We start from the raw sequence: 23,222 nt of genomic DNA, 5'->3' as shown, positions 1-23,222 counted from the left end.
GTCTGGACATTGCTTTTCATCAGGGAGATTTTCTTGGTAACTGTGAAGGAAAATAACGCATTATATATTTTGCAATTCATGGGAAAGGACGAAGTTAAATTTATTTAAAATGTTTAAAAAAACAACATAGACCGTTATTCTCTTTATAATAAACAACAATTTTCTTTGAACCATCAAAATTCCACGCACGAACGATTAAATATGAATCTTCTAGTGACAAAATCGACTAAACGTCACTTTGGCCGATTTTTTAATCGTCTTCAAAACACATAAAGCACAACTTCACAGCTTCAAATTTTTTGGCGGGATATAGTCAGGATCATCATCTTCCACAATCATTTGCTCCTCCTCCAAAAACTGTCGCTTGCCCAACGTGCTGAACATCCCCTTCGGCACCGATGTTGCTGCGATTTCTGTCTCCGAATCGATATTTTTATTCAAAGATACCGCAGGACTAGGTTTATGATACACGAACGGTTCCATATCTTTTTTCGACAAAATAATTTTAGTATATTTGGCGGGCTGCTTCATCACCGGAGTAGGATTGGGCATCTTTAGTGTCGCTGGACTGATGATGAAATTATTCAGGCCGGAACATGCACTCGATTTGTTGATTACCACGTATTTGTTGGTGGTAATAGGAGAGATGAATTTAGGCTAAAAAAACTACAGCATCATCTAGAAAATTCGCTTTAAACCTTCAGATTTTACCCTGTCAAGGTGGTCCACGGTACTAGAAGCAGAAAGATCAGTGGGTGACATATTCGAGTCTATCAGCTGATTATCATCGGCAAAGATAATGGGCAAATCCATGATCTCCTGGGAAGTCAAGTTCGTAGGGGGCGGCAAATTTGTCTTAATCGGCTGAGGGAAGGTTACCAACGATGACTTTTTCACGGGCTGCGGTTTAGGGAGACGCAAAATCTTCATAAAAGGCTCTAAACACCAGAAAAAGTTAAAATACAAATGTTCTCACTCAAAATTTCAAAGTGGACAAACTTGTGGGCTGATTTATGCTTTTTCCAGACACATTCAAGACAATGGGCTTGCCGCCGCTGGTCTTCATATTAATGGTGGGTTTTGCTGTTTTGACAGACTTAATTTTGCCGTCAGGAAGAATTACTACCTTGTTGCTTGCTGTCCTCTCACCTAAACCGATTTTAGAAATATCGTCTCGTGTAGATCTTGCCGAGTTCAAAATCAATTTGGTTGTAGTCTGGCTTGTTAGCTGCATATTTTCCAGGACTACGTAGAAATAGAGAACAACAAATATAAGAAATTGTTTAAAACCAGAAGAAGTGAACCTGAAATGAACGTTTCATACAAGCAGGGTTTGTCACTTTTAAGAATATCTTTAAGTGAACGAGAGGTTTAAAATTTAATTAGATATCTTCACACACCATAATTTACTTGCAGAATTAATGAAGAATCCATAAAAGTTTTACTTACTTTTTATCATCGACGGAGATGAAGTTACGGGCTTTTGGTTGATTGCCGGAATGGTCTTAATGCCGCCTTGCAAGAGGGTGGAAAGTTGACCTGCTGGCATTACGTTTCTACCTAAGTTATAGGCTTGCAACCGCGCTAGGTGGTAAATAATACTCGCATTACTTATGTGACATAAACGTGCAAAAATCAAGGCTCTGAAGCAGGTCAATATATTAGATAAAATAGCCACATTTCCAGCCGGATTTTGTCCCGCTTCTTTTAAGATTTTTCTGACCTTTATTAGCTGCAGACTCTCCCTTTCCAGTCTCCTTTCTCCCCCCACTTTCTATGGAACCTCCCCTTTTGACAACGCGTTTCTTTCTCATCACCCCTTCCACCTTAAGAGGGAATTTATGGCTGACGGGAGTGTCATGAGGGCTTTCGGAAGCCGAGGCCGTGTCCGAGGAATGAGGAGATTTCGAGTGATGAGAGGAAGACAAGGAGGAAAGGGTGGAGTTGCTGTTTGGAACTGTAATAGAGGCTGCGGATGAGGTACCTTGGGCTACCTGGGCGGCCCACTTGGCTTCAAGCTTGCATTTGGATTTGCTGGAGCCTGCCGGGCGCCCTACTAAAAAAAATTAAATTGTCATGATTATAGTGAAGGAGATCCAATTCTTCAGCCTCAAGAATACGCTAATTGTTTTTCTTATAGCGGAGATATCATTATCTAGGATTCTATTTCTATGGACTGACAAGATAGTTAATGCAATTTTGATGCCATTCCCAAGAAAATATTCAACTCTAGATTCAAGAATATATTATTTGAAGGAAATAAATACTCATAGAAACAAGTACCTGGTCGTGTTATACGCGGTGTCGGAGACGACGATTCACTCTCTACAGAGCTGGCATTGGAATTGTACCTTTTCCGCTTAACTTTGCTTACTTTTTGGAAATCTCCGGTAGGAACGCGAGCGGGCGATTGGCGCACTTGAGGTGGATACGGCGACAAAATCAGGTTGCTTATAAATTCTCCTACTTCGTCCTTAAAAAGAGAAATAATTGATAAAATCTGGTGAAACTTTCACAAAAAACGTACAATTATGCACCGATCTACAATACTTTGCGTAATGCCCTCTTTTCTCCTTTTTTTCTTAGTAATAATAAGATTATTGTCGGCAGATCCCACCACTATCAAACCAGTTTCAATTCTCATTCGTTCTCGCAGATCTTCCACATCTTCTTGGCTGAAATAATGAATTACAAATTGGACAATATTGACTGAAAAATATACTCACGAGGAGGTACTGGAACACTGGCCTATCACAAACAATACAGGGCACTGTAATTCTAGTAAATTATCATCAGGCTCTCCTCTCCTTCCTTCAGCTGTCAGCATGGAAAAACCGAGGCTTACCACACAGAAAATGTTTTCCACTTGAGCCAACTGAAGAGCTAGAGTTGCCCCAGCACCTACTCCAATCTAAACCATTCAATTGACTATAAAAGATAGTTTTTATAACTAGAATATTCACCAAAATTATGTGTCTTTCAGGGAAATTTTCTTTGGCTTCCTGAATTGCTCCTCTTGCCAGAGAGAACATTTGATCTAAGCAATTAGTCATGGTCATGCGATGACTAGATAAACCTAAATTCTCTAATTTACTGTCATATCTCTTAATTTCCCTTACTTAAATTTACCAAAATTGAAGGGAACAGAAACTACAAGTCCCAAATTTGACAATAAACCCAGCCACTTTTGATGTCTTTTTGAGACACTAGGAGCACAAGATATCAGCACTAATACTGGATTAGAAGGCAATTTTTTTGGTTTATCTTGAGCTAAACTAGTTTCCACTGGATCCCATGATTTCTTCAGCAATGGTAGTAAATTCTCAGTATTAAGAGGGCCCATTCGATTTGCTGAACTTGGAGCACTTAATAGTTTCTCCAATAGTTTAGGAATTTTTGACATTAAGGTCTAAAATTACCTTAGCTTCATAAAGTATGAATATTTTAATTTGTAAACAGTTACCTGGAGAATGTCTAAATACAAAGATAAATTTTGTTGATCTAAATTATCAAGTAGCAGCTGATGAATCCATTGAAGGAGTTTGGTGTCATAGGAAAAAGAGTTGAATAAACGTCTCACTCTTTGGGCAGCCTTATCTATGATAGCTCTTCGAAGAATTGGTTCATTTTTTAAATTTGAATAAGTCATTTTCCCCAAATGAAAGTTATTCAAAATGTTGACAAATCCATTGAATAATTTATGTTGAGCATGAGACCAGTCTGTCCTAATATGAACTTATTTTACCTCTCAATTTTAGCTTATCAAAAAACTCACTTAACAAACTTTTCCTCCCAATTTTCATCATCAATACTACTCCTGGCTAAACTGGCATGTTTCTCACACTTCACCATCAAACCTCTTGCTTTTTCAATATCATAAGCAGGGGCTGGAGGCTCTACATCACTCAAACCATCCACATCAATGAAATCATCTCCACTCTTAGACAAACTACTGCTTCTAAAAAGTGGTTTTATACCCAAACTTTTAGCACTAAACAAAGTTTTTGTGGGTTTTAAAAAGGAGGATTCCGGCCCCCAGTTTCTAGGCCGGGCGTAGCAATGGTCTGTGCACACAGTCCATCGTCCCCTCTCGAACATGTTGGTAAACCGAATTGGATATGAGTACTTGGCTTCTTCGTTTTCAACAACCATTGTGTTTGATGAGACACAAGATCTTTTTTTGGCCTTTCGGAGATCAGCTAGATTAGGTAGAGAACAAATGGGATTTACAGACGTAAACAAAGGAGTAAAACTGAGGAGATGTTTTGGGAAGAAGGATCGTTGTAAGACAATAACACGGCCATCAATATCATGTATGGAAAAGGTAGCTTTCTGAAAATTTAGGTGAATTGATTAATAATATGCAGTAAGTAATTGATATTAATAAACGAGCTTTGAAAACGTACCAATTATAGTAATTTCCGAATTATTTAACAAAACTTTTTCACATTATCAACAAACAATGGGGCCATTTTAGTTTTGAAAATATCAGATTAGGGATGGGACAAAAGGAACTGGACAGATTCTGAGAAACCGGTTAGTTGCGTTACGTTCCGAAAACAGTTGTTGCTGTAAGAACGCAAACGGCTCTTTTAATAATCAGCAAAAAGAAATAACGTTCCGAGTAGTGGGAAGATTCCACGACTTATTTGTTCAGTGTTTATGTTGGTCGCCTTTTTTCTCAGTTCATACTAATTTCCTTTGTGTTAAAGTTAAGGTTAAAAATTAAATGCACAAATTAGTGACATTAATTGATTTGGAAGCAGTGACAGAGTTTGTACGTATCACTTGTCAGAGGCCCCTAATTTTATTCACTTTTTAGGGTGAGTCATCTAGAAAAGTTTCTGTTCTGTAGACCACTGTTAACCAAAAATGGCTAGAAAGATATTAAAGTTAATAAAAAAAAAATGAGAGATCGCACAGCAAACTGCTGGTGATGCCTAAAAAACTTTCATAATTATGAAAAAATATTATATCTAATATCTAAAGCTTTCTAGAAACACGAAATTTGAAAGATATACCGAGAACAGTTTGATTAGTAATTTATAAAGCTCTTGAGAAACACGAACAATAATTAAGCTAAAAACCTTGAAATGCACGTTGAATATCGAATTAGAAAATTAAGTTGTCTTTATTTCTGTTTCTTCGACTTGAAGTAGGTAGGCATGTAGTTTTACTTATACGGGACGGAACAGGTTACAGCCCCATTTTAAAATCTCTAGTTGATTTCATTTGTCATTTCACCAAGTTGCTGATGAGTTTTTAATTACTTCATGTGTCATTCTTATTCTGGAAGATAATTAAGACTACTACCTTCTTCAATATTATTCTGAGACATCTCCAATTCCTTCAACATATCAATGGACTCATTATAAAGTCCCAAAATTCAAAATTGACCTGATTCGTGCGAAATTCATCCAATTACCTGTCCAATGAAAGTTCATTACTAAACATTTCAATAGGTACTGTAAACGGAGCTCTTTCGGGTACCAAATCTAGGAAATTTTGTAACTGGAGATATTTCTCACCCACTCAGATGTAACATGGTTATTTGAGGGCACATTCACAATGGGAATTTGAATCTGGTGCTAGGTGTGTCAGGTTAATGAAAATTTTTTGTGCCTTTAACAAATTCCTTCATTCCTTTATATCATTTTAAGACACATCTGCTTGTTAGAAAGGAGAACTACAAGTCTCAATTTCTTAGTCATCGATGTCGATTTTCCCGAATTGGTTTTAATATAGCTTGTTAAATTATAAATGGTTTCTAATTTATGTCTATAGGTATTAAAATTCTTAATTGAGGGTCAGGACTTTGTGGGTGATTCAACTTTATTAATTTACTGGTAATCTGAAAATTAAATCTTTTCAAGTTCATAGGTAGGGTGATCTAATTTTTGGAGTTTTAAAAATCGGTTTAAGAGAAATAACTGGTCATTGGTCATCTGAAAAAGTCATGTTTAAGTTTTTTAAAGCAATCTGAAAGCTTTTATTTTAATTGAGAGCCTTAATTAAAAGAAAAAGAACAATTTTTGATTTTGATTTCTGGAGAATAAGCTATTGTTGTGTAACTGAGTTTTATATGTACTTTATGTAATTTGGATTAATTTCAGGATCTCACTGTTCTTGTTCTGCAAAATCTAACTCATGTCACAAAATTATGTACTTCCTAATGATTTAAATTTTCATCTCTGTATGAAAAAACTATTTCACTCTATCGTCAGCAAAAGTAATGCTGCACTGCTTCATGTTCTTTTTAAGTATGTCCAACATCTTCTCTCTTTCCTCAACATAAGGAAGATCAAATATAACAAGAGTCCGCAACTTTTCAAGATTAAGCAAATACTTCAGTCCAGCTTCAGTAACATTTCCACACTTTGAAACTTGCAAGAACATCAAACTGTCCTTCACATAACACAACTCCTTGAGAGCTGCATTCTCCAAGTAGTGACACTCATGTAAAATTATCTTGTCAATATATTTACAGCCCTTGAGGTGCTCAAAACCGTTTGTCATTATGCAACTACCTGTGGCATCAATCTCTTGAAGCTTCACTGGGATTTCTTCTTTGGGTAAATTGTTGTAGTCTGTTACATATTCCTCACCATGGACCCACTTAACTTTACCACCATTACGAAGTATCCACTCGGCGCAAGTACGATCAGCACCAAGCAGTCTCACTCGGTCCTCATTAACTACATTGAACTGCAGGTTGACCCAGTGAAAGAAAGAGCAGCGGGGCCCAATGCTAACAATGTTTTTGCAAGTTTGCAGAGTGCGTATCATTTTTCATTCTTCAGGAGCAACTTTATCATATAGTATTCAGTGGGAAAAGGTTTCCAAATGGTCAATTTTCTTTTCAAGTGTGGTGTGTTCCTCACTGAAATGGCCAGTTGGAATGTTATGGGGAGAAGTTTGTTTCTGTTTACCAAATTAGTTCACGAAATGTGCGATTTTTATGATGTAGATTGTTATTATTTCGAGTTAATCTTTATCGACCCGGTTTTGTCGGAGTTTTTTTTTATGACTACTTTGCACCTATCGGCACCTCACATGTGCATATTCACAAGTTTTCTAAATTAAAGGTATAGTGTCGTTAAGAAATATGAAAACATTGGAAACGTCGGGAGATGAGGTGACATGACATTGAAACCAATGACAACATCTCCGCGTCAACAATCTGGATAGGATAAATTTCCATCAGCTGGTTTTCCACCAATCAGATTGACCCACAATCATCAGCTGATAGAGATCATTCCAATCCAGATTGCGAAAAGGACTAATGATAACAGGTTAAACGGCCAAAATGGCTACAGAAAGAAATCAGCGCACACATCATATAACAGATATGCCGGTTTATTTGCTTTTTTTTTATTGCTAGAACTTATATAGGCTTAATTTAATTAATTAATATTTAAAGTGCATGGATGGACTAGATCCGGATGAGAGATAATATATTTTCCATAATTTCACCATCATACCACTTGAATAATAGACTGATTACCAATAATATGGTAAAGATGTAATATATATAATGTTCATGTGAATCATGTTATTTCCGTTCGGGGCACTTATAAGAAAGATATCAGAACTAGAATTTTTTCTTTCTGGTTGAATCATGACTCAGACTTTCATGGCACAAACGAGCTACAGGTAAGTGAGGGTCATTTTCAAGTGGAACCATGATGGCACACCATCAGATTTTAGCAAAACCGACGAGTATGGATTTCAAAGATCTGGGAGCTTTGATTATGAAAGTCACACCTCCTTCATGTCTCAGTATATGTTAATTTTAACAAGAAGAGCTCAGAGATGGAATGCAGTATTTAGTGGTCGAGATTTTAGAAAAAGTAATATTTTGAAAAGATTTATTCGTAAGGGAATTCCCGCAAATTTACGGTCAACCTGTTGGATGGCTGTTTCTGGTTCTGAAAGGCTTAAAAGTCATTGTGTTTCTTATCGTCAGTTAAAGCTCTGTAACAGTAATAGTCACATACTAGAGGCCATTGAAATTGATCTACCTCGTACTTTTCCTGACAATATATTTTTCCTCAATCAAGAAAACTTGCCAAATATGTTGTACCATGTATTGGCAACATTTGCTCATCAAAACCCTGAGGTTGGTTATTGTCAGGGCTTGAATTACATCGCAGGTAACTTTATTCCTTATTTCATATTCATTGTGTTAAAAAATTCCACTCTGAGCGCATTTTTTGACTGAATTTTAGGTCTAATCCTTTTGGTTACCAAAGACGAAACAGTAACATTTTGGTTATTAAAAACATTAGTTGATGAAATATTACCCAAATACTATGTTAAGACCATGTCAGGCCTTCTTACTGATTTTGATGTCCTTGATGAATTAGTACGAACGTCAGATCCTGTGGTACATAGGTGAGAAATTAATTTATATAGATGAATAAACTAGATGGTGGAAACACAAAAGTTTTTAACTTCTTAGACACATTCAAAACATAGGCATGCCATGGGCTATGGGAACAACAAGATGGTTTGTTTGTTTATATGTTGATGTATTACCAACAGAAACTGTACTTCGAGTGTGGGATTGTTTATTTTTGGAAGGCTCCAAGATACTGTTTAGAGTGGCCTTAACTTTAATTAAAATACATAGAAATCTAATTTTACAAACTAGTGACCTAAGTGATTTAACGGCTGTGTTTAAAAATATGAAAAATCATACCAGAGTTATCAACTGCCATGAGTTTATGAAGGTTAGTATTTCGTTCGGAAACATCTGTTTTTAACCATTCATTATATATTTTTTATTTGTTTAATAAATATTCTTTTTAGGATATATTTGAGATACCAGGTAGATTATCAAGCAGAAAAATTTTTAAATTGAGAGCTAAGTATCATCGAGATTGAAGCATGTTCCTTATCAAAGACCATTTTTGTTCCAATTTCAAAATTCTAGTCAGTTATATAATAAGGCTATGTAAATGATACTGGAAAAACTACTGGGGTAATGAGAAATACGTGTTTTATTTAACATTTGATTTATTCCCCGCACATCTAAATATTTAAAACGTCGACATCAGTTCAATAGCTTCGTTTTTATCTCAATTGATGATAATGGTAGTGGCAAAATCTCCACAAACAAAAAACGTAATGTGATAACATGCGAAGAGTAAATAGATGGCAAGAAGATCTACGTAGGTTAGCTCGACTGATGGTGTCACAACCTAATGTTAGTCATACAGTGGGGCGTTTCACCCCTTTAAAAGTAATTCTTGATTTTCCAACGAATGTTTAAAAATAGTTTTAATTTAAAAACATTCAATCTACCTTGACTATATAATACGCAATTAAAGAAAATATATGTGAAGTCCTAGTTTCAAACTTTAACAATAATCGTTTCCATATAAATAATTGACCAATTTAAAATTGATACAATGCGAAAAAATCAAAAATTGTTCAGGAATAGCTTTTTGAGGGAATTACTTAGCAACGCATTCCGATAGATGGTGTTGAAGTGTTCTTACTTTAACTGACCACCGATAGTGGGCGTTAACTAAATTTTTTATTATTTTTTAACAGACTACTTTCCTTCATTATGTGTCAAGAAAATTTTGAAAGTGTTTCAATAAACCCAAAATTTTCGTGTTTTTTTACTTGCAGTTACTCAATTTTCCATTCTTTTGTTCTTCATTATTTATAAATAGGAACTAACTCATCAATTGGCTTAAGTAATAATCAAAAATTTTATTCAAGTTATTGTATAACCCTTATTGAAATAGCTCTTCCAAACATTTCTCCCTTATCACTTGTATATTCTCCAATCCAGGTGAACTTGGATGATGAACAGGCGAATCATTGTTCAAGCAAAGTGAGGCAACTTCTGGTAGAACTGGAGAAATAACCGCTGAATATACACTGGTTTCTGAGGAATTCACGCGATCTAGAAATAACAATTATATTGCGGGGTTGTTCAAAAAAATGAATCGTTAAAATTTACCACTCTTATCAGGTAATTGGGACGTTGGACTTGATCCGGGAACTTTTGCAGAACAAATCATTTGCAGTTGTCCCACATCAGCCGAATCATTAATAGGATTCTCATGTTGTATAAAGTTGATACTCCCAGTATCATAATCGACAGACATAATGCACTTTTTGGTTACATTTGCGAGCTTTTGAGTCTCACATTCGGTTTGAGGTATATTTGCGGTTTTAAGGCTTAAGTGAGCGTCGTTTTCACTAACTTTGATAACCGACCCTGGAGGATTCATAGGACATTTATGGGACTTCTGGCTGACTTTGTATCTGAAGCTTTTATTGCACGCGGTGCATTTATAGGGCATCACACCGGTGTGAATCCGCATGTGAACTAAGTAAGATACGCGTTGTCTGAAACGCTTTCCTAAAATTTCTTTTATCACATGAAGTTGGTAAATAAATCAGGAAACAGACCGCAAATTTCACACCCGAAAGGGCGTTCTCCCGAGTGAATTCGAGCATGGTTTTGCAGCGTGGAATGTTCCTTGAATGCCCTTCCGCACTCGGGGCAGACATAGGGCTTCTCTGATGAGTGATAGAGCATGTGCTTGTGATAGGATTGCTGGAAGGTGAAGGATTTGTTGCAGATGCTACAGGAATATGGCATCTCCCCTATTTTACATAGATCATCCCATAATATCCTATTACAATCGGACAAAATTTACCTTACCAGTATGCAGTCTTTTGTGCTTCTTTAGGAAGTATTTTGTGGTGAACATTTTCGCGCAGACGTCACAAGTCCACTGCTTACATTCAAGTGGCTTGCCACCACCTAAAACCATCGAGTTTTATCAAAAAACAAAAATAATTAAAATCACCTTTGATTTCATCTGATTCAGCACCGTCTTCAACGTAACAACCATTGTTGGTGAACAAGTGAGGAGGTAAATTAATATGGGTATTAAAGCCATAATGAGCCACCTGGAACCGCAACCACTAACTCACAGTAAAAATTATGAAAATAAACTACCAACCCTGAGATGAACCATTAGACTCCCCCTCATTCTAAACCGTTTACTGCACAAATGACAATGATAACTATACTTTCCAGTCTTCTCATCTGGAGAGGTTTGATGCAATAATTTTTGATGCATTTCGAGGATATTTTTGTCTGTAAAAGTGAAGCTGCATATGTCGCAACTTATAATCTCGTCAGGTGGTTTCTGAGGGGTGCCCTCTGAGGTGCTCAGATGTGTCTTTGGTACTGTAAACTGGATCTAAAATGTATCTTCGATGTTCATAAATGCAAAACTTACATTTTCATTGCAAATTTTATGAATGCTCCTGTCAATCTCCTCCTTCACAGTTTCATGCTCCTCCTTGCTGTGATTTATATCGCATATTTGCCTTTTATCCACAGCTTCACTCACGTGTCCGAACAAATGTATGGTAAGCTTATCCAAGCCTCGTAAAGATTCCTGACATACCGGACAGGTTAAGGGGGCAGTTGCCACGTTAATCAAAGTAGTCCTTAAGGAGTCCACACCTTCGAAGTGCGGTTTGGAACACAAAGGACACGATAATAACATTTTTTGGGGGGATTGTTGTCAATGCTAAGTGCAGCGAAACTTCTTGTGAAACGCGAGATTCTGTTTATTAATTTTCTAATCTATTTTTAAGCCTAATGGGAACGGGCAGGCTTACAGAGGCATGGGGGCTATATTTAGGAGCTTGAATTTTGGATTATTATTTTGCCAAGTTTTTTGTTTTGGCTGCTGCTTGGGAATGAAGCATTGGGACCACTTGTGCCATTTACGGATTACATGAGTTGCCAGATTCGAGATATAAATCGGGGGTTTCAATCTGGGCTTATAAAATATTTATTGAAGGCCATTGCTCTACAAATTCCTGAGATATCGATATTTAATTATTGAAAAAAAAACAAAATTTATATATACAGAGGGGATCTGAAGTAGGGGATTTTCCTTTTAATACGACATAGATCTCACAAAATTAAGCAAAATGTTTATGTAACATTTTTTCAAAGTCTTAAAAACAACCAAAATATGCATGTATCGAAAAAAGTACGGGACTTTTTAAATAACTAATTTCCTAACAGGTGGATAGGTTGCATTGCACCAATAAGATGACTCGCGAGATCACCAGATTTAAATCCGTGTAATTTTTATGTGCAGGGTTGTATGAAAAGTTTGGTGCTTGCGATGAGATACATTTCATTTTGGTCCTATTACACCCGTGCTTTTTTACGAGAGCAATGTACTCGTAGTTTGTCTTTGAGGACGTCTCTGATTTCATTAAAAAGGTTCATAAAATTATATTTTTAATCAGGGATTTTCAAAGACAAAAAGTGAAATATTCATTGGAGGAGTTCGTCTCAACAAAAAAGAGCATTTGTTGAACTTTTGCGTCGTCTTTAAGTCGAGTTTTAATGATTACCGTAGGGATCTGTAACTCTTAATATGGCGTACTATATCGCAAAGGAGATGTTTGATCTTTCACCTTCACTACTAAAACTATTGAAAAACGGAATTTGGTTCATTTCACGATATGCTTGACCCCTAGTGTACCTGACCCCCCTGACTTTTACTAGACGGCTTTACAAATTTCAAATTTTTATTTAAACTTTTGTTGGAAAAGTGAAGGGGAATTCATTAGCGCCCTATATTCAGGATAGAGGCCTTATAGGAACCGAGGTTAGACGACGACCTAGGGTGGTGGATTTTCCCTATTGGCGGCTTTTTGGCAGTAGAGGGGTGGTGATTAAAAATTTTATCCACGGCGCCAAACTTGCTAAAGTCAGTCCTACTTATATCCCAAAATGGTCTTTCCATACTATCAAAATCCTTCAGTTATGGAATTTTTATACATTTCATTGGGTAAGTAAATAGTACACCCCTGAATTTTGCCAATAGCACCAAAATTGCCTCCGGTATCTTAGAAACGAAAGCAGATATATAGACATCCCCGTAACCCCGGTCTCATCGACCACACAACACAAATGGCCATGACAACCCCTATAATTCATTTTAACCCCTTTGTATCTTCGTTAGTGAACAATCGAGGTGTTAAACAAAGAAAACTGTTGTTAGTGTAGCTTAATATGACTTATGTGGAGGAGATACTGCGTAAATTGGGCTGGAATGATGGTTTTCACATACCAGTGGCCAATGTTGAAAATCAAGCATTGGAACAAGAGCTCGCAAGGTTGACATTGCAGAAAATTAAATCCAAAGTTGCATGGGACAATACTTGCACTCGACTGGGGAATTTGAAGGACCATTTGAAGTATGTAAATCAGGAGAATGATCACATCCAGGTGAGATTCTTAATATAACAACTCAATAAACCCAAGAACGTGCTTTAAAGAAGCTCATAACTGCCCACAAACAACAATACGATAGTGAGGCTAATCGGTACCAGTTGCTCAAGGGGGAAAAAAGCAAATTGGAACATGATATTAGCGAAGTAAAGAAACGTAGTAATTTCCTGAAGGAAGAGAAGGAAGCTGACAGGAAAAAGCTGGAAAAGGCTGTCATTAAGGTCTAGTGAAACTCACATCCTCCATAACACTATTAATATCATTCCTCAGGTTGAGAGAATAAAACAAGAAACTGGCTGGGACATTGAAGCTTTGAAAGCATGGGAAGAAGCATTGAAAAAGAGGGATGATGACAATGAGCTGATTCAGAAATTCTCCAAAGAAGATGAGAGAAGGTTTAGCGGGCTTGAAGCAAAAAGAGCCTTCCTGCAAGGAGAGTACGATTCTAAAAATTTGATCTTAAGCAAAATAGTATGCGATCTACACAGCTGCGATATGATTATTGAGAGAACTGGTAAATATTATTTTGAGCTATTGAAGGAAATAAACTGACTTAAAAAATTTGGAAAACGAACTCTAATCGTTTCTAAGGTACAGATACCAAAACAAGATATATTTGGAACACGCTGTATCGAGTATAGTACGCCTTTGTATTGTGCCTTGTTCAACCTTTTAAGGACCTATTTTTTCTTTTAATTCTTGATTTCATCCTTTTGATCTTTATGCTGCCTCTCTCTCACCTTTTCCGCTGTACAAATCTATAATCACTCCGTACCTCCTTTTTTCCTTTGTCACTGTTCCACTTTCTCTCTCTTACATCTCACAATTTCTTCCTCCTCTCCAGGCAAAGCAATAAAACAGCAAATCGATGAAAGAGAGGCTCTAATCAAGCAGTGGAAAGATTCAGTGAAAATGCTGCAACAAAGAGATGTGGAGATTGAGGCTGGGCAGGAACGAATATTAGAGGCTGATGCGGTATTGAAGAAGCAAAACGAGCACATGGAGGACGAGAATAAGATGCTGAAAAACCAGCAGAGGAACAATCACCAACTGGAGTTAGAAATTGAGAAATTGAATGCTCTGAGTTCAGGACTGAGGAGCGAATTGAGTGATTTGCAGCAGAGCGCTTTCGCCATTGAGAATGAGTGCCAAACTGTGAAAAGGGGGGTTACAGCTTCAGCAAATAACTTGGAGAAATTGAGAATCCGAAATCGATTGCTTGATAATGAAATTGATCAAAAAGAAAGGTTAATTTGATGCTTTTCTGAGTATAAACAAAAGATTCTGGTCCTTTTTTGGTTCTTAGGAGATGCATCAAAGGCCGGCAAGATACAGAAACGATTCAAGAGAAAATCAATGAGATGAAGGGTGCCAACGTATCATCAGCCGAACGAATCGAGAAAATCCAAAAAATGATTGAAATGGAAGAAAAAGAGTGCGCAGTGTTAATCTCTGATACCGAAAAGATTAACAGTAACCTGTTTCGAACTGAACAACAACTGAAAGATCAACAGGCACTGGAAAAAGCCTTGGAGAGCCAGATCAACAACACCTACTGCATATCCAACAAACTACGCAAACATATAAGGGATGAAAAGAAGATTTTGGAGAAGCTCAAAGAGTCGGTTTACGACGTGGTAAGGACGGCTTATATTGTTCAATAACTCGAGGGTTTAAGAGTCACTTACTTAGCAATTCAGAATCGATGAACTCGAGCAGCGGCTCTGCAAGTTGGAGGGTTCCTATAAGTGCGATAAATATGCAGATGAAAGGGAGGAGAAAATCAAGGTATTGGAGAAAACTTTGGCGGATCATGTGGAGGTGCAACACACCCTACAGCGGCAAGTAGACAGATTGCAGGATGAAATGAGGAAGTTGTCCAACTTCATTGCGCTTGATAGGGAGCAGCTCGAAATCGTGAAAAATCAAGTAGAAACTAACCTTATGACCTACGATATTGGTAAGTTTATATGAGTGCGAAGGTCAATTCTCGTGGCTAAAGGATTATCAAAATTCTAAGCAAATCAGTAAACTCATATATTTGTAATTAACAAAAATATCGAAATATTAACCAACTGACTGGGCTGGATTATATAGGGTATCCCAATTTTTAAGAGTCAGACTTTATCCACGATTTCTACATAAAAAAAATAATTGAAGTTTGCTGTATAGGTTGGATCTCAAAAATGTTTTGGGACAGAAATAGTGTGCGTTAAAATTTTCGTAGAAAACCACATAATTATTAATGTCTCATAAACCGCTTCATATATTTTATGGCAATTTGGTAGCCGTTGCTCATATTACATAACTAATTTTCTGAAGTAAAATATAATATTTAATTTCAACAGTAGCGTGTGCACGGGTACCATCATTAATATAATTAAAGAAAAAAACGTACGGTTTTATCGAAATAAAAATCTCATTTGTAGCCTGTATTAATTAAAAAAAAATATCTTAAAATATTGTTGAGGCAATTGTTTTTTTTTAATTAAATTAATCAAGAAATTAATAATGAAGTTATGGAGTCAGTCACTGCTCGAAGTGTAATCAATAAAATTCGATGCATTTTTAACATCGGCAAAGTGAATAAAGTGAATAATCACGTTCGGACCACTCTGACTTCGCACGCTGCTTCGTAGAAAATTAAGCAACAACCTTCTTAACTACAGTTAAGGTTTATTGGTAAAGATAATGATTTTCGTGCTAACATTGATAAAAACGAAACAGAGGACGCAACCCGTCATTTTACAAAAGCGATCGTACCACCCATCTCCCCAAAAACTGAGGGGAAACTGTCCCCTTATCGATAAACATAACGAAATACTTCACTTCAGATGGGACGGTTACCACCTTGATTTAGGTCTAAAAAAAACCTAATTTCCCGGTACTTCGGCAAGAGTGAGCAAAATTGAACCGTCGCAACGTGTGCTCATGGGACAAATGTGTAAGAATCTACCGTTTACAAAATTCATTATATCCGCGTTTTGTTTTCACAATATTGTAAAGACCTGAGCGGATTCCCCGAGGAAAATCTGCAGACAGTTCAGAAACTGTGGAAGGCCGACTCTCCTGTCTCACATTGTCGAGTTCATGAACAATATCGTTTGTTTCTACGCATTTCCGTTTTTGTCCTCTTTTATTCTAAATGTCGATTCGTCCTTCCAAATGTAATTTATACCGTTTTTGCAGTGAACTATCACTGATACATTTTTCTTCATACAAAACACACCAACGTCGACAAAATTTAACCGAATCAAAATGCACTCAGATCAAAACTGTAACTTCGAAGGATTTTCCCGTTTTACATGATCTGCCAAAGATAAATAAATGATACTGAACAAAAACCGCGTCTCCATAGCAACCGAACATTCACAGCCAACTTAACGGAAGTTGAAACAAAAGTAGCTTTAGTATTATGTTTTCCATTGACAAATTTCGAGGAATTTTAGGCAGGAAGCAAATTACGTTTGCCAAGAAATCCACTCAGGAGAAGCAAGTGGAGGAAAATATGATGCAATTGAGGATAAATCACATTGAAAATGAGATGCGGAAGGAGGATCGGAGAATTTTCAATTTGCAAAAACTGAGAGTGACACTGGATCAGGTAGGCATTGCGTTACTAGATATACTGTGCCGCTGCATTGCTAGCTAGGTGTCCCAAATTGGAGCAAGCAGCCGAATTGGCCCCTAAAAGGCCAAAAACGGGTCAATTAAAAGGTCAAATTTCCTCTAGGAAAAAATCTTTTAGGTCACAAAAGAGAGAAATTTGGAAATTGACACCAAAAAGGCCATAGTCTCAGCAAAAAAACGACATCTGGACGAGGAGAGGAGAAGACTCGCAGGCGACATCTCCATAAAGAAGGTCAAAATCGAACAACTGCAAAAGAAATATCACACTGAGTTAATGGCTTTGGGTATTTAAAAAAATCGCTCAGGTTTTTAGGGTCTCTACAAGTATTTTGATAGGCAAAAACGAACATGGGCAACCGATATCTCTCACTCACTTCAAAGTCAAAAATGCCCAAGAGAAATTTTTCCTTCAACAGCAAGGAGATGAGCTAGATCAGAAGATTAAAGTGGCTGAAAAGGAGATTGTGGCCACTGAAAATACCCTGAAAATGGTCAATTTAACCAATGTGGCTTTTAAGAATAATCTATCCGCTGTCAAAGAGGATGGTACTATTTTTTTCTCTTTTTTATACATTTTAAAATTATATTTTTCTCCATTTTAGGTGAAGAAATACAGGAAATGAAGGAACTAAACAACCTTTACAAAGAATGGATTTTAAATTGTAGGAAAGCCAGACAAAAGCTCGACGAGCAACAAGCGATCCACGATGGTAAATTTTCCTCATATCTTAACAAAAAAAAAATCAAATTCCTCTTTAGAATTAGTAGCAATTTTGAATAATGAACTAACGCCAGCTAGGGCTGAAAAAAAGCAAATGATTCAGAAACTTGAGGAGGAGAATCTGTTCATTGAGAAGCAACAAAAGGATAAAGAAGAAAAACTACAAAGGGCGCATGAGCAGTTGGGAAAGGCCCTGAAGAAGCTCGGGACTAGAGACGTGACCATTTACGAGGTACATTCTTAAAGTTTCGAAATGTAAAAATATTTTAGTACTTTCTTTCGTTGATTGTCACAAATGGGAAACAATTGTATCTCTACTGCTTCTATCATAAAACCGTTTCAATTTTTAGCAAGATCTGGAAGTGAGACAAATCAGAGATGGTAACAACACAGTCTTGAAACGACTAAACTTCATCGCAAATGAATGCACAGAGGTGGCACCAAACATCAATAAATATTTTGCAGAATACAACATCAATCTCAAATCCCAATCAAGTCTGAGTTCCAATACATTCTCCACACAATCCTCGATTAGTTCTGGATCTTCGAGAAGTCTTGGGGCATTAACGGACCATGTTATGGTGAAAACTATAGATATTTCCTTCAAAGACGAGTGAATTGTACTTTTACTTTCGTGAATATTTTTACAAAAATCACAAGAAACGCTACTGACACTTTGTAAACCATGTCTTTATAATATTTTCTCTAAAAGCAACAATTAAGCGACGATTGGATAAAAACTAAGGGCGTACAGAAATTAAAGACTTTTTTTTTGTAATAAATGTTATATTATTTATATTCAATTATATATTCCAGTCCTAATGAAACACTTTAATCCATTCCAGGAGGTAAAAGTTCTGAAGGCATGCCCATGGAGCGTTGCTGTACCATTGAAGAAGGGCTCTTGACTTCCATACCCTGTCGAGGCAAGAATAGCAATTATAATCCAGCAATTTTATAAAATTTATATTTCATTACCATAATACGACGATCAGGGCCGACGGCCGCATTCGGAGGCGCTGAATAACTGCTCAAAATAATCTCCTGCACCTCAGAGGGAACATGCATGCGCTGAGCCTCAGTAAATGTGTTCAAATGGTCCTGCAGAGGGGTTTTAAGCTCCCTGCAGAGGGTTAAAACTTCGGTGAGTTGAGGAGCGGGTAGCTGCATCAAAACTGCGAAACTTTGGGGTTTTGTGCGTTGGCAGCATTTTATGAAGCCCTCCCACACCACTTTATGTTTCCATACCTAATTTCGGAAAATTCACTGCAAATGAAACATTCCTTTTTCTTATGTATTTTTACCTGCTTTAGAATGAGTCTTTGCAAGATGTTCATTACAAATCCTGATAATCGCGGATAACTCCCAAGAGCCTGAATTACAGTTCTCATTAGTAATGTAGGAATGGGAGTTTGGTCCATTAGCTGTTGTAAAACCACTGCTAAGACCTCTTGAGTGTATACCTGAAAATAATATATTATTATAAAGCTAAAGCTGTCGCAAATACTCTCGAATTTACGATACCCTGTAAAAGATTACTGATAAATTTGAAAACGGTTTGATATCTTAAAAAGTGTAAAAACAAATTTAAGAAGTTTAATGCAGCAGAGATATCTAATTATTCTCGATATAGTGAACTCATAAATATTGTTCCCAAATTCATACTTTTCCCTCAGATATCAGGCAGTTTCGATTTGTTATGAATGACCCACACTATAGATTGTTTTTGTCCACGTACCTGTTTTTCTTGCATGCATAAAGACACAGCCTTGATGATAGTCTTTAAATCAGCCTGGTTGGGATCTATTAGATGCAAGGCTACTAGTAGTTCAGTGGGTGATATGGGACTATCACCATATTGCCATAGGACTCTGTTAAGAACCTCGCGGACCACCACAGGGTTGAGTTTGATTAACTTAGGAAGAGCTGACGTGATCTTCAAAATTGATTAACACTTATAGGATGCCTATAGAGCTTCATTAAGGATTAAATTGACTTTTAATGGCAAAAATAACGGTTGATATACATAGAACGTTGATTAAGATGCATAAACAGCAGCTGATGAATTTATTCAAGACATGTCTCCAACATTTTACCACCTACTTGAGATTGTTTTAATCAGCACCCTTTATATAAATCAAACCAAAATAATACGAAATTTGAATTGAGTTTTTCAGTAACACTAAAACAGCACAACATACCTCCTGTTTGGACAAACCATTCAAAACCGGTATCAAAAATCGCACGTCTGATACTTTTGTATTATACAACTCCTTCACCTTCTCTACCAATTCAGTAGTAGGGGGCACTTTATCTGTTAAAATATGAATCACCCTAGTCACAAGGGTTTCTGACCCTTTAACGCAATCTTCCACCAATTGAATCAAATCCGGGCAATGCATTCCCATTGTTCTTATCGGACCTTCAATGAGGCGAAGTATGATACGTTTAATGTCTGCACTAGTTTGGATGTAAACCTATTATAATAAAATTAGTAGAATATCTTATTCATAGAAGAATAGTACCTTTGCCAAATCGTGAATAAGCGAGGAATTAACAGGGAGCAAAGAAATATAAGGCAGAAGACAGGCTTTGATGAAATCGTCATTCCAAACTTCGCTTTTGATTCTTCCCTGGTTTTCCCCACATAGACTTTCTGGAGGTTTGGACAACTAAAAATCACCACCTTTAAAATCAGACTTTCCAGACCATAGGGTTGAAACTCACTTTCAAAAACTCCAAATTCATTTTCGCGAATTCCTCAATGATAAGCTTCAGTTCAAAGTGTTTGTGTAGGTCTAAAATATGGTTTATAGCTGCATCGCGAACTACGTTGGATTCGTACGTTGTATAGGCTAAAAGGGCGTTTAGGAAATTTAACTGTTTCGGTGGTTTTCTAAGGGTTAGGTCTCTGAGTAGTCCTAAAACGCAACCTAAAATCCCAAAAAATTTAATATATAATAAAATTTTCCTTTTTCCTTAATGAAATTTAATGTTTACTTACCTGATCTTTTCTCGTCTCTGCAAATTATCTTCACTTCTTCTAAGGCTTCATCGGTGATTAAAGGGGCTTCTAAAAGAAGTCGAAAAAGTACAAGTGGGTCGTGAGCAGATGACTGAATGAAGCTGCATAGCAATACATTGTAGCACTCTTCAGGCCTCATCCCTTTACGTAAAGGGGGGATTCTTGTAAACCCCTGAATATGCAAAATAATAATAAATTGTGAATAAAAATTGGCTAATAATTGGGGAAAAAAGGAAACCCAAAATGTTTCTAAACCCACCTGCGTTATACTGTATTCCTCAAACAACCAAGCCAAAGCAGTATCAACATTGGAGCGAAGATCAGACAGCAAAAACGTCAATATGGTCTCTCTCACCGACGGATTAAAATTGGATGCCAAAGTGGTGATAATTTTCTGTTGCAGATTTTTGCTCTTCAACTTATCGCAACGCAATAACCTTCGCACTGCGGAAACTAACAGTTTCTCCTTGACGTCCCGCATTAAAGGTTTGGTAACATCCGCTAGTTTCAGAGATCTTGTTTTTGGAGTTTTTTGAAGTTCCTTCTTTGAAATCTGAAAAAACGACAATTAATCACCCGCAAAAAATATATTTTCTTTTCTCACCTTCACTTCCTCCTTTTTCCCTTCATCAACTTCCCTCTTTCTCTTAGAAACCTCCCTTTTTTCTTCTACAACCTTAATATCAACTCCAGGTCCAACTTTGGCTTCCACCCACTGAGCAGCTAAAGCTTCAGCCAAATATTCCTTTCCAATCCTCCCACTAAGCATATATTTAGCATAATCTTTATTAAAACTGGCAGGTGATGTTTGGGGAAGTTTTGGAATGTTAGTGAAAATAAGATAAATCGCCTTTTCAATTGTGAGATTCTCATTTATAAACCTTTCATTTGCCTCTTGAGGAGTGCGAGGGGGAGGTAAAGATGATTGCTCAGATTCGGGTTCTAAGGAAAATACCTCTTGAACTCTCTCAGAACGAAGTCGTTTAGAGGCTCTTGCATATGAGTCTGAAGAGAGAGCTCTCTTTTGGTATTTGCGTCTTTCATCTGATTTAGGAACCATCTTGTTTATTTCACTTTGAGAACAACCCAATTCCAATAAAAGATGACTTAACCGGCTCAAGTATTCATAAGCACCAGGATGTTTTACTAAACCTGATATTTCAGTTTTCAGCTTCTTCTTCACAGCATTGACTTGAGTTGCCGTTAAAGTGGGAGGTAAATTGTTGTAAAGCAGCTCGAGAGCCTCCACAACTCTAACCATAAATTCGGCCCTGTTTTTGGCTATGTTAGTCAAAACACCAATGCATGCTAATAAATTAGCACTACTAATATGAGGAGATCCATGGAATTTTACTAAAAGTTCAAACAAATTACTAGCCTCTTCTTCTAATTTTCTTCTACGTGCAATTTTTAATGTTAACGGCACATTATCCAGAGAAAAATCATTGACTTTCTTCGTCTCTGCTTCATCAGGATAGCTTTGCAACAAAACAACACATTCAAGAAACTTTACTGAACTAGTCCTGATTCCATCATTATCGCTATCAATCATATTGGCAATTTCTAATTTAATGGTATTCAACTGTTTCCAGCCCTCCTCCATTTCCTCAGTGATAGTTGGAGCGCGGCATATCCAAGACAGAGTTCGACGATATATTGTAATGGTGGCTTGAATTACTCGTTTTTGTACTTGAATTGATTCATCACACAGTAACATGTGTAAAGTTGCCATTATTTTGGAGATGAAATTCTCTCTCACTTTACTGGAAATTATAGAAACATGGTTTTGAAAGGAAAAGACCTCCATTCTAAATTAAGTAAAATGAGCTAAATTATTAATGAGGTGTTGACATTCACATTAATTTAGTTTCAGCTCAGAGTTAAAAAACCATCATGGAAACATCCATTTACATAAGTATTTTCCCTCCCTCGACATAGTTGGTGTAAAAGTTGAACTTTCATGACCAGTCATCTTTTTGGCTAATACTTACCATAATTCCTCAATAAAGCCAACTAAATTCCTTTTAATATCTTGCTGCTTATCGGTCACAAAACCAAGCACATTCGGTAGATATTTTAAAAGCAAATGTGGATATTTATATAGAAGAAGCTCCTTAACTTTAGCAAGGAAGTGGACTTTCTCGCTGGCTTGTGGACTTACAAGGGCATTGTTAATATTCTCTACCACCTGGAAGTTAAAGCAATTATAACTTAGGAAATGAAAGAGAATTTTATCAGTTTACTTCTTCTTCATCAGAGAGAGTTGCCATTTCTGAGGTTTAGGGTTTCAGTTATCTCAAAAGGTACCTATACATTAAGAGTAAACGGGGCGGATATAAGGGTGGATTTGAAAAAAAAATTTTAAGTCCTAGAGATTTGGAATTTCGTGAGATTTATGCATAAATGACAAACTTCTATAATTTGCAGAAAAAATAAGAGAAAATGTTTAAAATTAATAATAAAATTGTCCTGTTTTAGTAGTTACGAGCTTGACTGCGATTTGAGGTTAGAATTGCAAATTTTCAAGTTTCCTCCCATTACTCTGAAAC

At 36.7% G+C, this 23,222-nt stretch overlaps 6 protein-coding genes across 15 annotated transcripts; 2 read left to right on the top strand and 4 right to left on the bottom strand.

The window, feature by feature from the left end:
• Positions 1-60: 60 nt before the first annotated feature.
• On the bottom strand, positions 61-4,509 carry LOC136344012 (KAT8 regulatory NSL complex subunit 3-like). 7 transcript variants are annotated; one of them, XM_066291044.1, is made up of 13 exons: positions 4,407-4,508; positions 3,776-4,332; positions 3,464-3,725; positions 3,130-3,409; positions 2,964-3,076; positions 2,727-2,911; positions 2,528-2,675; positions 2,284-2,473; positions 1,724-2,056; positions 1,450-1,539; positions 1,000-1,245; positions 712-938; positions 61-657 (listed from the first exon to the last, which is right to left on the bottom strand). In XM_066291044.1, exons 2-13 carry the CDS (start codon positions 4,150-4,152, stop codon positions 283-285), a joined length of 2,826 nt encoding a protein of 941 aa, XP_066147141.1. In that variant the 5' UTR covers positions 4,153-4,332; positions 4,407-4,508; the 3' UTR covers positions 61-282. The 7 variants fall into 7 exon arrangements, with proteins under 7 accessions (XP_066147141.1, XP_066147146.1, XP_066147145.1 ...); XM_066291049.1 differs by having other exon boundaries at positions 1,985-2,053; positions 3,776-4,507; XM_066291048.1 differs by having other exon boundaries at positions 1,985-2,056; positions 3,776-4,506.
• A 146-nt stretch (positions 4,510-4,655) lies between these two features.
• On the top strand, positions 4,656-8,994 carry LOC136344018 (growth hormone-regulated TBC protein 1-like). 3 transcript variants are annotated; one of them, XM_066291058.1, is made up of 6 exons: positions 4,656-4,777; positions 7,421-7,653; positions 7,708-8,153; positions 8,229-8,394; positions 8,462-8,732; positions 8,812-8,994. In XM_066291058.1, exons 2-6 carry the CDS (start codon positions 7,619-7,621, stop codon positions 8,884-8,886), a joined length of 993 nt encoding a protein of 330 aa, XP_066147155.1. In that variant the 5' UTR covers positions 4,656-4,777; positions 7,421-7,618; the 3' UTR covers positions 8,887-8,994. The 3 variants fall into 3 exon arrangements, with proteins under 3 accessions (XP_066147155.1, XP_066147154.1, XP_066147156.1); XM_066291057.1 differs by having other exon boundaries at positions 4,656-4,823; XM_066291059.1 differs by lacking the exon at positions 4,656-4,777 and having other exon boundaries at positions 7,209-7,653; positions 7,701-8,153.
• Positions 5,960-6,786, bottom strand: LOC136344020 (ATP synthase subunit s, mitochondrial). The gene has a single exon (XM_066291062.1). It carries the CDS (start codon positions 6,784-6,786, stop codon positions 6,205-6,207), a length of 582 nt encoding a protein of 193 aa, XP_066147159.1. The 3' UTR covers positions 5,960-6,204.
• A 714-nt stretch (positions 8,995-9,708) lies between the features above and the next one.
• LOC136344014 (zinc finger protein OZF-like) lies at positions 9,709-11,708 on the bottom strand. The gene is made up of 7 exons (XM_066291054.1): positions 11,274-11,708; positions 10,992-11,228; positions 10,836-10,938; positions 10,688-10,789; positions 10,432-10,629; positions 9,977-10,381; positions 9,709-9,919 (listed from the first exon to the last, which is right to left on the bottom strand). The coding sequence occupies exons 1-7, from the start codon at positions 11,544-11,546 to the stop codon at positions 9,747-9,749; spliced, it is 1,491 nt and encodes a 496-aa protein (XP_066147151.1). The 5' UTR covers positions 11,547-11,708; the 3' UTR covers positions 9,709-9,746.
• A 1,069-nt stretch (positions 11,709-12,777) lies between these two features.
• On the top strand, positions 12,778-18,424 carry LOC136344013 (coiled-coil domain-containing protein 39-like). 2 transcript variants are annotated; one of them, XM_066291053.1, is made up of 13 exons: positions 12,791-12,854; positions 12,917-13,294; positions 13,345-13,518; positions 13,568-13,811; positions 14,142-14,544; positions 14,604-14,934; positions 14,990-15,257; positions 16,747-16,901; positions 17,046-17,211; positions 17,264-17,473; positions 17,530-17,637; positions 17,687-17,880; positions 17,999-18,424. In XM_066291053.1, the coding sequence occupies exons 2-13, from the start codon at positions 13,079-13,081 to the stop codon at positions 18,263-18,265; spliced, it is 2,736 nt and encodes a 911-aa protein (XP_066147150.1). In that variant the 5' UTR covers positions 12,791-12,854; positions 12,917-13,078; the 3' UTR covers positions 18,266-18,424. The 2 variants fall into 2 exon arrangements, with proteins under 2 accessions (XP_066147149.1, XP_066147150.1); XM_066291052.1 differs by having other exon boundaries at positions 12,778-13,294.
• On the bottom strand, positions 18,420-23,186 carry Sym (symplekin). Its single transcript, XM_066291042.1, has 12 exons — positions 22,917-23,186; positions 22,665-22,861; positions 21,278-22,436; positions 20,933-21,226; positions 20,653-20,845; positions 20,376-20,581; positions 20,174-20,320; positions 19,850-20,125; positions 19,387-19,584; positions 18,953-19,111; positions 18,627-18,896; positions 18,420-18,566 (listed from the first exon to the last, which is right to left on the bottom strand). Exons 1-12 carry the CDS (start codon positions 22,941-22,943, stop codon positions 18,480-18,482), a joined length of 3,213 nt encoding a protein of 1,070 aa, XP_066147139.1. The 5' UTR covers positions 22,944-23,186; the 3' UTR covers positions 18,420-18,479.
• Between the last annotated feature and the right edge of the window lie 36 nt (positions 23,187-23,222).

Source organism: Euwallacea fornicatus, chromosome 16 (assembly GCF_040115645.1).
Source record: "Euwallacea fornicatus isolate EFF26 chromosome 16, ASM4011564v1, whole genome shotgun sequence".
Lineage (NCBI taxonomy): Eukaryota > Metazoa > Arthropoda > Insecta > Coleoptera > Curculionidae > Euwallacea > Euwallacea fornicatus.
The sequence above is the reverse complement of the archived record's forward strand: the minus strand, read 5'-3'. Positions and strand labels throughout refer to the sequence as shown.

What these genes read in the sequence shown, in the direction of transcription:
- LOC136344012 (XM_066291044.1), bottom strand. Translation starts at nt 4,152, where the DNA reads ATGGTTGTTGAAAACGAAGAAGCCAAGTACTCATATCCAATTCGGTTT. An exon ending in CAGTGTTCCAGTACCTCCTC is followed by an intron (nt 2,676 to 2,726) that starts GTGAGTATATTT and finishes TCATTATTTCAG; the next exon opens with CCAAGAAGATGTGGAAGATC. An exon ending in AAGCATAAATCAGCCCACAA is followed by an intron (nt 939 to 999) that starts GTTTGTCCACTT and finishes TCTGGTGTTTAG; the next exon opens with AGCCTTTTATGAAGATTTTG.
- LOC136344020 (XM_066291062.1), bottom strand. Translation starts at nt 6,786, where the DNA reads ATGATACGCACTCTGCAAACTTGCAAAAACATTGTTAGCATTGGGCCC.
- LOC136344018 (XM_066291058.1), top strand. Translation starts at nt 7,619, where the DNA reads ATGACTCAGACTTTCATGGCACAAACGAGCTACAG. An exon ending in ATGGCACAAACGAGCTACAG is followed by an intron (nt 7,654 to 7,707) that starts GTAAGTGAGGGT and finishes ATCAGATTTTAG; the next exon opens with CAAAACCGACGAGTATGGAT. An exon ending in TCAGATCCTGTGGTACATAG is followed by an intron (nt 8,395 to 8,461) that starts GTGAGAAATTAA and finishes TTAACTTCTTAG; the next exon opens with ACACATTCAAAACATAGGCA.
- LOC136344014 (XM_066291054.1), bottom strand. Translation starts at nt 11,546, where the DNA reads ATGTTATTATCGTGTCCTTTGTGTTCCAAACCGCACTTCGAAGGTGTG. An exon ending in GTCTAATGGTTCATCTCAGG is followed by an intron (nt 10,939 to 10,991) that starts GTTGGTAGTTTA and finishes TTGCGGTTCCAG; the next exon opens with GTGGCTCATTATGGCTTTAA. An exon ending in CCAATTACCTGATAAGAGTG is followed by an intron (nt 9,920 to 9,976) that starts GTAAATTTTAAC and finishes TGTTATTTCTAG; the next exon opens with ATCGCGTGAATTCCTCAGAA.
- LOC136344013 (XM_066291052.1), top strand. Translation starts at nt 13,079, where the DNA reads ATGACTTATGTGGAGGAGATACTGCGTAAATTGGGCTGGAATGATGGT. An exon ending in AGGAGAATGATCACATCCAG is followed by an intron (nt 13,295 to 13,344) that starts GTGAGATTCTTA and finishes CGTGCTTTAAAG; the next exon opens with AAGCTCATAACTGCCCACAA. An exon ending in GCAACAAGCGATCCACGATG is followed by an intron (nt 17,638 to 17,686) that starts GTAAATTTTCCT and finishes ATTCCTCTTTAG; the next exon opens with AATTAGTAGCAATTTTGAAT.
- Sym (XM_066291042.1), bottom strand. Translation starts at nt 22,943, where the DNA reads ATGGCAACTCTCTCTGATGAAGAAGAA. An exon ending in AAAGACTCATTCTAAAGCAG is followed by an intron (nt 18,897 to 18,952) that starts GTAAAAATACAT and finishes TTCCGAAATTAG; the next exon opens with GTATGGAAACATAAAGTGGT. An exon ending in GCCCTGATCGTCGTATTATG is followed by an intron (nt 18,567 to 18,626) that starts GTAATGAAATAT and finishes TTGCCTCGACAG; the next exon opens with GGTATGGAAGTCAAGAGCCC.